Below are 13,976 nucleotides of genomic sequence, written 5' to 3'. Positions count from 1 at the left end.
GTGTGTGTGTGTGTGTGTGTGTGTGTGTGTGTGTGTGTGTGTGTGTGCGCGCGTGCGTGTTGTTTCCAGAGGTGTGAACACGCAGGAGCTGGACACTCCAGCTATCGAGAAACGATTTGCCTACACCTTCCTCCAGCAGCTCATCACATACGTAGACCAGGCACACCAACACATGATGGAGTTTGGTGAGACTTTTCTGTTAGTCAAAAACAAATGACGAGTTTTTATATCAATGTAATGCAAAGATCATGCCAAGTACTGTAGTTTATGTAACTGAACTCTGGTCTAGATTCGTAGAGATCCGTAGTAGCAAAATGATAAAAGAAAGCACATAGTGGCTGCTGAAGAACAGTGGATTTTGGAAGTTGTTCAATAATGGGGGTTATTGGCTGTCACACTGAATACTCTCTTCAATGGACTCTTTGCACCACAAATTCAACTGCATAAATATTTTTTGGAATGAGATAAAAATCTTGCTCCTAGCTTAAACACCTGAGGCAATGTGTCTGATGAATGTCACCATGTACTGTATATCTATGTATATCTATTCAGACTGTACTGTCTTTGATTGTGTTCTACTCATCATTTAGATCTGGGAACAAGACCGAAGGGGGAGAAGATTCCTCATGAACAACAGATTAAGTTCTTTGGAAAGGTCAGAACTCATCATGTTATTTTGGTTTACTTTGAACTTGGAGTTTTTTTGTTGAGAAAAGCAGTGTGAGAAAAGCAGAAATTTGTTGTTGTTATTGTTGTATATGTTGTGTAGTATGTGATTTCGAACACAGCCCGACAGTAATTCCTCTGTGTATTTATGCCATTTATCCCTCAGGTCGTCTTGCCATTGGTAGATCAGTACTTTAAAAACCACCGGCTGTACTTCCTGTCCACAGCCATTCATCCAATCAGCAGCGGAGGCCATGCCTCCAACAAGGAGAAGGAGATGGTGACCAGGTGAGTGTGATCAATGACGTGGCAATAGAGAGATAGAAAGTTAGTGATGCCAGTATTGCAGGTTATAGCACTCACTCCCATGTTTTATTGTTGGAGACTACTATTTTAAATCTTCTACATGTGTATAAAGGCTGTGGGCCATTATATCTCCCCTGCTCTCCCTCTGTCTCTCTCTCTCTGGGTTCATTGTCTCACACCTTTCTATTATCTGTTTTCTCCGTTTCCCTCTCTACCTCCTCCTCTCTACTTCCATTGAAACTTTTCCAGTCTTTTCTGCAAACTGGGAGTTCTTGTCAGACATAGGATATCCTTATTTGGTAAGGACGTTCATGCCTAATACTTCCTCTTCTGCCCCTTCTCTGCTGTTGTTCTGAGTGCAGTATGAATGGTTTCATACAGCGGTGACCCAGGAGTAATGCTTATGTCACACCCGCCCCTACTCTGCCTTTGGTTGATCTGCCCTGATAATTGACCTTACTAATCTCCCTCCTCATGCCTAAACCTAACCAACCCACCCAACAAAGGCAAAGAGTAATCCGAGGCAGAGTAGGGTGGGTTATGCCTTTGCCAGTAAAAAGAAATCTTGGAGGTCCGATGACATCATTCTGCATTATAATTAGCCATGAGCTTCTGTGTCTTGCATGGAAGGTGTGTATTTTCGGAGCAGTGGGCCCGCGGGACAAATGGTCGTTTGTTTCCAGATAACAGGCTTTCAAACCAGTGGGACATTTTTCGGACGATGGGACGTGGAAACAATGGGCATTCCCTCATTTTAGACTCACCCATCCATCTCCACCTTCCTATTGCTCTTTAAACTACATCACCTGTCCAGGCACACTATTACAAACAAATTGATAATGTGGGATATTTAAATGAATTATAGTGCATTACTTATAGTAAGTATGTACGACCAGTGAATGACATGCAATAGTTGTTGTAAGTCATTTCAATTGCAATCTAACGTTACTGTTTACATTGCGTGCATCTTTGAGGACTAGCAAGTAGCTAGTTGGATGCATTTCTTTCCTAATGTAACATTTTCAAGGACGAGCTTTCTTACAAGTTTGAAATTTGCATTGTTTCCATCCATGTTTACCTACTAGCAGTCTTCTTCTGCCCCGCCTTTGTTGGCAGATTGCTTAGTTTCTGAAGTACTGAGGACTGAGTGGAGATTTAAACTTACTGTTCACTGAAACATCTTCTGTGCGAGACACATGGTAGAATCAGTTATCCTATAGAGGTATGCATCTCTTATTGTAGATAAAACGCTGTGATCCTGAATGGCAGTAACATGTTTGTGTGGGACTGAGACACAGTTAGAAGACAGACACGAGAAAGCTCCAGAGCGTCAGCAAATAGTGTGAGCAGGGTTGTTGTGTGCATGCATGCATGGTATTATAGTTGTGTGTGTACGCGTCCTCTGCTCAGCAGCTCTGTGTGGTGTGTGGTGTGTATTGCCACTTCTTGCACAATATCCAAATGCTGATGTCATTCTATTCAAAGTCAAAAAGATGTTCCATCTTTGCAGAATAACACCTGATACAACTGATAACAGACAGACACATTTGGACAAATGAAAGATGTTGATTATTGGTGTTGATTAGGCTATTAGACTTCTGAAGCTTTTAGTTTGAAAGGAACCTGTTTTTTCTTTGAATATGATGCTCTGCTGTGTTATTTACTAAACTAAAGTACTATTGGTTTGAACAAGGCGGTTGTTTTGTTGTATTCGTGTGCTTGACTTCCCATACCTGAATGAAAGGAACGTCAAACCCCACCCAGCATGCACCTGGGGTTTTCTGTTTATTATATGATTCTGTCTACTTTTCAGGTAACAATGCCACATCCATAGTCAACTGTCTGCAGATATTGGGACAAAGCCTGGATGCCAGGTAAGGAGACATGGATTGAGCTTGTGTGTGTGTATGTGTCTGTCCTTTTGTCTTTCCACCAGGGAAGATGTAGTTGAAGGACACATACTATGCATGTTGTCCCATGGAGTTAAAGATGAATACTGACGATGCTCTGAAGAAGAAGACCTTCTGGAAGTGAACAAATCGGTTAACAAAGCCTCCTCGCGTTCTCACTTGCCACAGTGGACGTGTCAACACTCCCGGCATTTATGAGTAGCTTTCTCATTAGCAAACACGGTGTGAATAAGCAAACCTGCTTTTTGGCCCACAGTTTACCTCGGCGCTTTGTTGTTCTTTGTATCCTGGAGGCCAGCGACACAGAAAAGAGGAACATTGTGTGACCACCAGCCGAATTTCGCCCTCATTTACATGAAGTTAAACATGCCCATGCATACATTCCAACTCAACTGGAATAACAAACAGCAACTGAACCTGCACATATTCATTAACAGTTCAGACTCATTGGCTATCAGGAAGCCTCTGATTACTGGATGGCTGCGCTCCTTCCTGAGCCACTGTTATTTCATGTGATGTCTGCTAATTAAAGACAAACCCAGGAATTATGTCATTATTCAGTGCGCTTCTGTTACTTTAACTGTACATTGAACCCAGAAGTAGATAGAAGTCAAATCATTCTCATTCTAGAAGTAGACAAACCACCGATCACTATGCTGAGGGACTTGACTCCAAGTATTCCTTCTATTCAACCACATATAAATCATTCCTTCACATTGATGTCTCTTTAGTTTCTGCATGCTGGCAATGAGACTGAAACAAATAGAGTCCAAACATTCCACTTCAAGGATATATGATTGTATTTGAAAACCTAAAAGCAAAGTAATCACTGCCTTAAAACTTACTATAAGAAATTCTACAAATCAGAGATTCATTTTAATTTAAGGGAAGTTCACATTGTTTTCTACATTAGTAGAATGTATGTGTTATCTGCACTGTGTATCACAAATTCAGCTGGTTCTTCTCAAGATAATAAAGTGAAATGTATCTCTCCCCATATGTCAGGACGGTGATGAAGACTGGTCTGGAGTCAGTGAAGGCAGCACTGCGGTTGTTCTTTGACAGTGCAGCAGAAGATCTGGAGAAGACGCAGGAGAACCTGAAGCTCGGCCAGTTCACCCACAGCAGAGAGCAGCCGCGAGGGGTCACCCAGATCATCAACTACACCACCTTCGCCCTGCTGCCCATCCTCTCCTCCCTGTTTGAACACATCGGACAGAACTTGTTCGGAGAAGACCTCATATGTGCGTACTGACTTGTGGTACTGTTTGATTCGGGCATTCAAATGTTTTCACCAAGGAGGAAAAAAAATGCATTCCAAATTAGGTAAAAGATTGTATCTGAATCATAATGGCAGATGTCCTTCATGAAATAGAATACTGTTTCACTGATCATTTACAGGACAACAATGTGAATACACTCCATCAAAATGTAAGATGCAAACATTCTTTCCTCTTCCAGTGGATGATGTCCAGGTTTCCTGCTACAGAATCCTCAACAGCCTCTTCTTTCTGGGAACCAACAAAAGCATCTATGTAGAGAGGTACAGTATAGCCCACAGTACTTATGATACAGAAACCTGCTACAGTGTATGTAGGTTTACATGTACTGTGAGGAGCATTTGAATTTACAGAGAATGTCGAATACAACTTTCAATCAGCACAGTTTACTCTGAGTTTTCTTTCTTTCTACATGAGCCATAAAAAATAAGAAATCTGTAAAATAATAAGAAAATACAAAATATATTTATAATATATAACTTGTAAATATATAGAAAAATAACAAAATGACAATTGTATACATTTCAAGTCATTTTTTCCTTTATTTCTGTATGTTTATTTATATATTTTTTTTTATATATTTTGTGTATTATATATCTATTTAGTGATGGTATTTCTGAGAGCTGATCAAAGGCCAACAACACATTTAACACTAAGTTTGAGATCTATGTGCTTTTAGACAAAATTGCTTATTGTTGACATTAAATAATCAATGATTTACGATTTATCAAAGAATGTAATATAGCGATAATGATACTAATGAAAATAATGTAATAATCATCTTTTGATCCTCTCCTCTTCAGACAGCGTCCAGCATTAGGAAAGTGTTTAGCTGCCTTCTCAGCAGCCTTTCCTGTTGCCTTCCTTGAGCCTCACATCAACAAGTTCAACAGCTTCTCCATCTACAACAGCAAAGAAGCTCAAGACAGAGCAGGTTCTAATGAATGTGCTTTTTATTTCAATGTTCATCTGCTCCGTGGATTTACATTTTTACAAATATGAAGGGGTTGAATCCCACCAAGACATATAAGTCCTGAGGTAATTGTATTTTCTGAGAATTACATTCACTCTCAATGCAACCGAGCACATTGTATGTTACCGTGTGACTCTGTAGGGTTACTGTAGGTGCTGAGGTTACAGATCTGTTGCTGTTAGCTTTGACAGTCTGGTCATTGGCCATCCCAGACAGATGGATAACTGTCCTCCTTTCTAACGGAGTCTGAACACAGCACTGGCTGTACAGCTACCAATGACTCAGCAGGTGTTGAAATGGAAGTCCGTGCTAACGTTAGCAGGCGGGCTAACTCGATTTTTCTTACCGAGGCAAAAAAAACAAAACACGGAACAGCATTTATGTGTAATAATAATGATGATTGAGCTATATATTCATGTTTATATTCATCTTTTAAGTGCATTATATTTCTACCTATCAGCTCTAGGTCTTCCAGGGCAGGTGGGGGAGGTTTGTCCTCTGATCCCAAACTTAGAGAAGTGTCTGGAGGAGATCATGGAGTTGGCAGAGTCTGGCATGAGATACACTCAGATGCCCCATGTCATGGAGGTGGGATATATTACTAATTAACATTATTGGGTCTTTGGTACCCATATCCATCTGGATTTATTTTTTCCTCACAGTGCTCTGATTTCTTCTCATTACCAAAATCATCCATGCGAGTTATTAGAAATTCTCTTTCCATTGACACTTTACCCAAGATAATTCTTCAGCAATGCTGGCTGCCCACTGCTACTAGTTTAATGGGTTAAACGCAGATTAATGAAACTCAATATGAGAATATTCATATGTACTCTCTGTATCTACAGCTTGACCTTATGGAGTGGTAGTTAGTGCACACTCAGTACTCCATCGACACAGCCAGAGATTGCTTATTGGAAATTCGAGATGTTAAGCCTCTGTTGATTGAACCCTAGTACTGCTCACTGTATCAGTGCGGGTTCATTGTTCCTAGGGAGTCAGCATCACAGATAACCTGTTATGGTCATATCACACCTCTGCCCCGGTTAAGGAAGCCTAAGAAGGCAAAATTCCTCTTCGAAGTTCTTGTCAACTTTTACAGAGGAGCAATAGAAAGAATCCTGACTGGAAACATTACTGGCACGGGATGTGCACGACCTTCTCCCGTCTCCACCTGAATAGTTCCGTTTACGGCACTGCTGTAGTCTGTCTTGGTAAGGAAGTAAAATAAAAACAAAATGTGAAAATATAGCATGCGTCAGCCACTTGTCAGTGGGGGCGGGGCAACTTGAGGTGGGGGTGCTGTAGCACCACCTTCTGAATTTCCTCAAATGGCCACTTGAGGCTGGCTCTAAGAGTGAGTCAATCCCTGTAGACTCCTGTGTTAAAATGCCGAATTCTACAGCAGGAATATACGGTTACAATACCACTACATCTACATTACCCTCATTCACACAATAAACAACGTTTACTGTTTGCACAGTCGTTTTAAAACACTGGTGTTACATGTTTATATGCATGTAACCCTATATTCCTTGAAAATATAATTAGTTTTTCCTTTCATGTCATTACTTACGTTACTTTTATATAGTTTATTCTATCTTATTGCCTATTTTATTGCTTATATTGTATTATAATTTTTATATTTTGACTGTTTATACATTTTTAACAAAGCATTATGTCAGGATGGGGAAGTGGGTGATCTCTTGATAGGTAAACCTGAAGTATGTATGTTTCCTTTCACTGTAGGTGGTGTTGCCGATGCTGTGCAGCTACATGTCTCACTGGTGGGAACATGGACCAGAGAGCAACCAGGACAAGGCCGACAGCTGCTGCACCTCTGTGACTTCTGAGCACATGAACACTCTGCTGGGAAACATTCTCAAGATCATCTACAACAACCTGGGAATAGATGAAGGGGCCTGGATGAAAAGACTAGCTGGTGAATATGGCAACACACTCTGCATGTATGTGTGTGTGTGTGTGTCTTTAAAGTTGCATCTCTGTGACTGCTCCACAGTATCTCTCTCTATCTCTCTCTTTCACTCTCACTTATGTCCCTCCAAATATGTTTACCATGAAATGTGCTTCACAAATAGCGATGACTTCATGAATTACAATGTTATGTATAGACCTTGTCCCACTGTGCTCAGGCTATCCTTAGCCCTGGGCTCAGAGAGTGTGCAATGTGAAAAGCCCAACAGTAAGGGTTCTCTATTCTAGTAATATGCAATTTTAAATTCACGGTTTTGTTTCACTATGTTTGTTTGTCTTGTTTTAAATACAATTCAAGGTGGGTTTACAAGGTTCTAAAAACATACGCACACACACAGACACACACTGCCACTGAATCGAACTAAACACAATGAACGCCAACTAAACAACGAAGCTAAAAGCAAAATCTTTGTCCGATGCTCAATCGTTAAACCCCATCTCTGTCCCTGCTTTAGTCTTCTCTCAGCCAATCATCAGCAAGGCCAAAACCCAGCTGCTCAAGACCCACTTCCTGCCTTTGATGGAGAAACTCAAAAAAGTAAGTCTCGTCATTTCATCATGTAATATAGATTGTGCTGTAGTTCATTCGAATATTGGTGGACATTCAGCACACACATATAGCACTTACAGTTTGACTGTTGACTATCCCTCCAAAATTAAAATAAAAAAAATAGACATGTAACACGGCCCTAAGCTATCAGACGTTTGCAAGCAACGGGTTGAATACTTTGACTGTAAGTTTGTAAGTCTAGTGCGGCGTTTTTGCAAAGTAGGATTATAGTACAACTAGTACTAGTACTACTATAGTACAACTAGTACTAAGATCACAATGTAATTAGTGTTCAAATGAAGAGAAAGCGGTGTGTTGCTGTGTCCTGCAGAAGGCAGCAGTTGTGCTGATGGATGAGGAACACAGCAAGGCAGAGGGGAGGGGAGAGATGTCAGAGACGGAGCTTCTCATCATGGACCAGTTCACCATACTGGTCCGAGACCTGTATGCCTTCTACCCTCTCCTCATACGATTTGTTGACTACAACAGGTACAGTGCGCTGATTTGATGGTTCCGACGCTTCTCTACTTAAACCTGAGCATTTCTTCTGAAACAGCAAATATGACCAACATCACTTTCAGGTGTGAAATTACAACTATGTGATCCTTGCCTCTATGCTTATCCTGCAGATGCTGAATAACTTAAAGTAAGCTGCATATGGGCTGTATTCTGGAGAAAGGATGACGTTTATGGACATCGATAGTTGGTGTCTACAACATAAGTGCTTTGTTATGCTTAAGTCCCTTTAAGCATAACAAAGCACTTTGTGGAGTTTTCTTGGAAATGAACAGAAGTTTACATTCAGTGTTACTCACCACACCACATTGTGCTCATATCCTTGAGCTCTAACAAACATGCATTTCCATCCTTGTTGCTACAAAGATCTTTTAACTGGTTATGAAACAGTCTCAATGTAATACTTATATGACCTAATTAAGCAAGTGTAAGCATACAGACCCAGATCCGGCTCCTCCTCCGGTCTGCTGGTCCAGATGGGACTGTCCAAATGCAAGGTGGTGGTCGGGAGGATCTTTCACATAGTCCAGGACGACCTGCACATAGACTTTGGAAAGAAGTTCCACCGTGGGTGCTGGCGCACCGACAGAAGCTGCAGCGGGGTCCGTCTGCGGCTGCAGAACCTGGAGTTTACCACCCTGGGGGCCAACACCCACTTCTGTAGGTCCCAGGACGAATTGCTGAGCGCGCTGGAGGGAACGGAGGAACGGAAGAACCAGAAGCAGGATTGAGCGGGGAAGAACTTCAGACCCTGCTGCAGTAAAATGAGACGTTTTCTAAAGGGAGTCTGGCGGCTGCATATCTTTACAACACAAGGCGGTGGTGCTCATGGAAACACTACCGCTTTTGTCCACAGGGGCCGCCAAAGTCCACACAAAATGAAAGCTCCTTGTAGTAACTTTAAATATTTTAAGTCCTGCATTGTTTACATGTGTACTAGCTTGCAGTCTTCTTCTTCCCTGACTTTGTTGGCACATTGCTGCATATCTTGGCATGTTACCACCTCCTCCATAGCGCTACTAGAGGTCTATAACTCCACAGCAAACCTTTAAGTAGTGCCACTATCACTAAACTGCCTTGGTATACTGACAGGGCCAGATGGCTGAAAGAGTCCAACCCAGGGGCTGAAGAGCTGTTCCGCATGGTGGCAGAGGTTTTCATCTTCTGGGCCAAGTCTCATGTAAGCAAATCACCACATTACATGCTGCTGATTTAAAATGTCACAGTGAGAGGTAGTCAAGGGAGCGCTACACAAGATCTAATGATAGACTGAATGACAGAGCACATCGTCATTTGTACCAGGTTCCTAAAACCCACGTATTGGTATTTCAGATAAATAATACTGAATCAAATGACTCCCTGGACTGGTCCAGTCTGCAGCTCCATGGACCTATTGGATAAATGTGGAACTGCAGACCACACATTCTCCCTAGGCTCAGAAAAACATAACCTCAAATCTCAATTTGAGTCATGAATTATAAATATCAGTATCAAGAGTCTACAGCCGAGCTCACAGCTCTGACAATGCTAAGATGCTGATGTTTAGCAGATACAATGTTTACCAATGTCTTAGTCTAGATGTTTGCATGCTAACATTTGCTATTTAGCACTAAACATTAAGTAGAGCTGAGGTTGATTGTAAAGTCATTTGTTTTGCAGCATTTGTTCATAAACTAAAGTATAGAACTAATAACATTTTTTACCTGATAACGGCGTTAGATAAAAAGTCAGTAGGGTTTATCCTCTCATGGTCATCAATGTCTCCAAAATATAAAGGCAATCCGTTTCAGTCTTGACCAAAGTGGTTGCCCAGCCAACCGACAGACTGTCACACATTACCATCACTGAAAACCACCAAGAGTTGCGTAAAGACATATTTATGTCATTTATTTGCTGGCCACAATATGAAGCCCCAGAAATGTTTTACACATGCCAAAAATGGCAGCCTATTGGAATGTAGTGTACATTTTGTTATGAAATATTTAGGCCAGCAGTCACTGAACCATCACAGTGTATTTACATACCTGACCCTGTTATTAACCCAAGCTGTCTGAAGCTATTACCGCATCAGACGGCACGACATTGTGACCGCGGAGTGACGAATGGTGTCATCTATCTGCAGAACTTCAAGAGAGAAGAGCAGAACTTTGTGGTCCAGAATGAAATCAACAACATGTCCTTCCTCATCACTGACACCAAGTGTAAGATGTCAAAGGTATGGACACATGGACATCAGAAGTGTCCTGTGGATTGCTTGTTACGTGTGCGTTAATGCACAATGAATTATAAAGAATAACATAACACACACTTAATATACCTGTCTGTGCATTTCTCTGCCTCAGGGTATAGTTTCAGACCAGGAGAGGAAGAAGATGAAGAGGAAGGGAGATCGATACACGATGCAAACGAGTCTTATCGTTGCTACCCTGAAGCGCCTGCTTCCTGTTGGACTCAACATCTGTGCCCCCGGAGAACAAGAGCTCATTGCACTGGCGAAGAACCGCTTCACCCAGGTAGGAAAACACTGTCTACTAGCTTATGAGAAGTAGGAGACACTTCCATACTACTACATAGACTGTATATTGTGGTGGAAAATTTCTAGGTTAATCGGGAGAAGAGAGTTTTTGTTCACAAATCAATAATGAAGTCATCAGAAGATTCAAAGTTGTCTTTTTCCGTTTATTCTCTTGCAAGAGGGAAGAAAGCACAGCAACTACGTATTCAGTAGACTGTGTGAATGCTTCGACAAAGTGCAACATTCAACATCATTTATGCATACAAAAGGTTCACGCCTTTACAACTTCAGATAATGTGTTAAAAGGGGAGTATGGGTATTTCAGACACAGGCTGTTTCTGCCAGGACATTCAGTTCCGGTTTCAAGGTCTGTCTCAATCTTTGTCTTGCAGACAAAGACAACAGTGTCTCTTCACTTCTCATCCTTGTGGGATGAGATAACGGGACACCTGGATACAAAACTAATTAAAATCATCTGCAGAACTGCTGTTCTGTCTCTGTCTGTGTTCATCACTTTCAGTTGTACATTCTTTAAAACTTCACATGATACGATAACATATTTTCCCATTACAATACAACAACCCTCACCTGGATTTCAGGTCAAACGGTCGCTTCAATTTTCAAGTTGCATCATATGCCAACACAAATGAGTTGATATAAGATAACAATATATTAATTCCTTTTTCAGTTTCAGTAGTTTTTGGCAGTAAATATTGGTAAGCCTATGGAAAATCTCCATTAACACAATAACTCTTCCAGTATTGAAGAGAGCAGATCACTTGTTTTTAGCTTCGGTTCACTAGTGCTTTCATATACTGAGCAGTATAAATATCTTGGCACGATGCTCAAAATGAAATTTAAAGAAGCTGTCAGTATTGTAGCTCAGTCAGCGGGTAGAGCACTGGAATCTCTGTACGTGTATTCCATACGTACACACAACTATGTAACTCATGTGTATGTCCTGTGTCTGACTATGTTTCTGGTGACCATACGAGTTGTAACACTGTGCATCACAGAGTTATTCAATCCTTCACAAATTTACTTCACAAGTGTCAAATGCTTTGATGCTGGAATAGACTTGTCTGATCAGAGAGCAACTAAAAAGTGATTTAATTGGGACATTTTGCATGGCTATCCCCTGGCTAAGGATTTGAAATCTCTGTTTCAAATCGACGATTTGTCATTCCAGATTCGGACCAAATGTATTGTCTTTTGTTTTATTGTCCTATCTACGAGGACATAACGGATGTACTCGATAGTAAAATTACCTCAATTTATGTTGATTTCTTTTGGCTGGCTGACTATAAAAAACTTGAGTTGTGCTTCAGGAAACAAACCTTTTTTGTAGCAGATTTTATTTGCCAAACCTGGGAGGGAAGGCCGAATATTTAGTTTGGTAATTGAATGAAGTGTTCCACCACTGCCGCTGTATCTTTAATGTCTCATAAACCCAGGAGGATTTGGCATTTTATGCACATAAAGAAATCAATCAATCAATCTGAGCCTACCAGAAATGGACATGAACCTATCATATTGCCACTAATTGTAAATGACTTGGCCTGCTGATCATTATTTGTATGCAACAGCCGACATACTGTAGGTTGTCTTGCTGAGAGAGAGGTCCACGTTTCTACGTGACGAGATTATTCTTTTTCTCTTTTTATTCATCGATCATTATGAGGCAGTTGTGTGTCTCTCTCCCTCGCTCTATCTACTGTGACAAACTCTCTGAACCTTCAGTTCATTTAATCCCTGCATCAATCTGACGGCAGCAGGACACATATGCTGATAAATCTGCAGCCTCTGATCCGAGAAGTGACACATCAGAGCGCAGTGCCGTTTCCGACGGCCGTCCACTGTGTTTAAATCATGTTCAAATGACAGAATTATACACAGCTCTATGCACATCACACTGGTCGCTTACAATGCTGCTTTTATAGAAATCCCTCAATGACTTAGCCCCAAAATATTTGTCCTGCATGCATAGAAGTTATTTCCAATTCCTGTAGCACTTTAAATATCTGTAAAGCAATTGTATATAAATTGTGCTGACACATCTGTTATTAAATGGTTACCGTTGTCTGATGCATTCACTCTGTTCACAGAAAGATACAGAGGGTGAGGTTCGAGAGGTCATCAGGAACAATCTCCATTTACAAGGAAAGGTAAGAATACTTTGAGCTGGTATTTAACAGAGTCACGGTACTGCAAGAATATTTGGGATAAGCTGAACATGACGTCATGCTTTATATTCAGGCAACAGAGAAGTGTATACGGTTTGTAGGGGATAGTCTGAATGGCTCAAATCCACCGCATACAACTGACCTGAGTGCTCATAGAAGTGAGCAGCTAAGTTATAATTGTGAACTAAAACTGAAATTAAAGTAAGCTGGGAAAAATATTATTGAAACTCAAACTAAATAAAAAGATGTCCTTTAATAAAAACTAAAATTATACTGAAACCATATTGCCTGGTAAAAAAACGAATAAAAGCACGATACAAATAAACCTTCATTCATCTCAGTTTTATGTCACTCCCAAAAAAGGAGACGGCATGAATTTCTGTAAACTCTCGTGACGTTGAACCACAGAAACAAAACCGAACTGAGACTCCAGAAGATGTCGCATCTACGCAATTAATCCCTATCGTTCTTCACATGCAGTCTGAGTACAAGCCCGAGCACAGTTCCACTGTGTCTGTCACTGACAGACACGGTGTAATTGGAGCTTCCATAGTTGGTCACGTAGAGGCGATTCACATAGTGAAACACCAAGCGACGTGAGAAAGAGAGCTGAAACTCAACTGAAATGACATAGAAAAGTCAAAACTTGAATCAAATTTTTAAAAATTCCAAACACCTTGGTGTGCTGGACCCATGTCCTCATATTTGTGAGCTGTATGTGTGTTCCTTGTACAGCTGGAGGACCCAGCTATTCGTTGGCAGATGGCTCTATACAGAGACCTCCCTAATCACTACGAGGACACCTCGGACCCAGAGAAGACTGTGGAGAGAGTCCTGGAGATCGCTCATGTCCTCTTCCACTTAGACCAGGTGTGTAAGTGGGTGTGTGTTGTTGATGACACAGAGCCGACAATATCTGAAATATTGCATTTCAGTAGTTTAGAGAGTGCAGGCTATGGAACTATCCATATGATATCCACAGCTCTATATAATCATATTTGGGTTGATGTACAGTATCTTTGTGCTCTTCCATGAAGAGAAGCTGTCCTGCTGTCTTAGAAGAGCTGTTGTGATTGGCCATT

The 13,976-nt window shown here is 41.0% G+C and overlaps 1 protein-coding gene across 1 annotated transcript in view; it reads left to right on the top strand.

The window, feature by feature from the left end:
• Positions 1-16: 16 nt before the first annotated feature.
• Positions 17-13,976, top strand: part of LOC116401566 (ryanodine receptor 2-like) — a gene marked incomplete at its 3' end in the record, with an annotated part of 30,230 nt that continues 16,270 nt past the window's right edge. The window contains exons 1-17 of the mRNA XM_031880029.1: positions 17-185; positions 591-655; positions 833-954; positions 1,222-1,271; positions 2,786-2,846; positions 3,888-4,126; positions 4,344-4,425; positions 4,966-5,096; positions 5,596-5,723; positions 6,885-7,077; positions 7,586-7,668; positions 8,012-8,169; positions 9,289-9,376; positions 10,319-10,411; positions 10,539-10,709; positions 12,817-12,876; positions 13,630-13,764. Coding sequence (XP_031735889.1) covers positions 173-185; positions 591-655; positions 833-954; positions 1,222-1,271; positions 2,786-2,846; positions 3,888-4,126; positions 4,344-4,425; positions 4,966-5,096; positions 5,596-5,723; positions 6,885-7,077; positions 7,586-7,668; positions 8,012-8,169; positions 9,289-9,376; positions 10,319-10,411; positions 10,539-10,709; positions 12,817-12,876; positions 13,630-13,764 — 1,872 coding nt within the window. The remainder of the gene's footprint in view (positions 186-590; positions 656-832; positions 955-1,221; positions 1,272-2,785; positions 2,847-3,887; positions 4,127-4,343; positions 4,426-4,965; positions 5,097-5,595; positions 5,724-6,884; positions 7,078-7,585; positions 7,669-8,011; positions 8,170-9,288; positions 9,377-10,318; positions 10,412-10,538; positions 10,710-12,816; positions 12,877-13,629; positions 13,765-13,976) is intronic.

Source organism: Anarrhichthys ocellatus, unplaced genomic scaffold (genome assembly GCF_004355925.1).
Source record: "Anarrhichthys ocellatus isolate YVR2014 unplaced genomic scaffold, GSC_Weel_1.0 scaffold532, whole genome shotgun sequence".
In the NCBI taxonomy this organism is placed as follows: domain Eukaryota; kingdom Metazoa; phylum Chordata; class Actinopteri; order Perciformes; family Anarhichadidae; genus Anarrhichthys; species Anarrhichthys ocellatus.
Note: the sequence above shows the minus strand (reverse complement) of the source record. Positions and strands in the feature narration are given on the sequence as shown.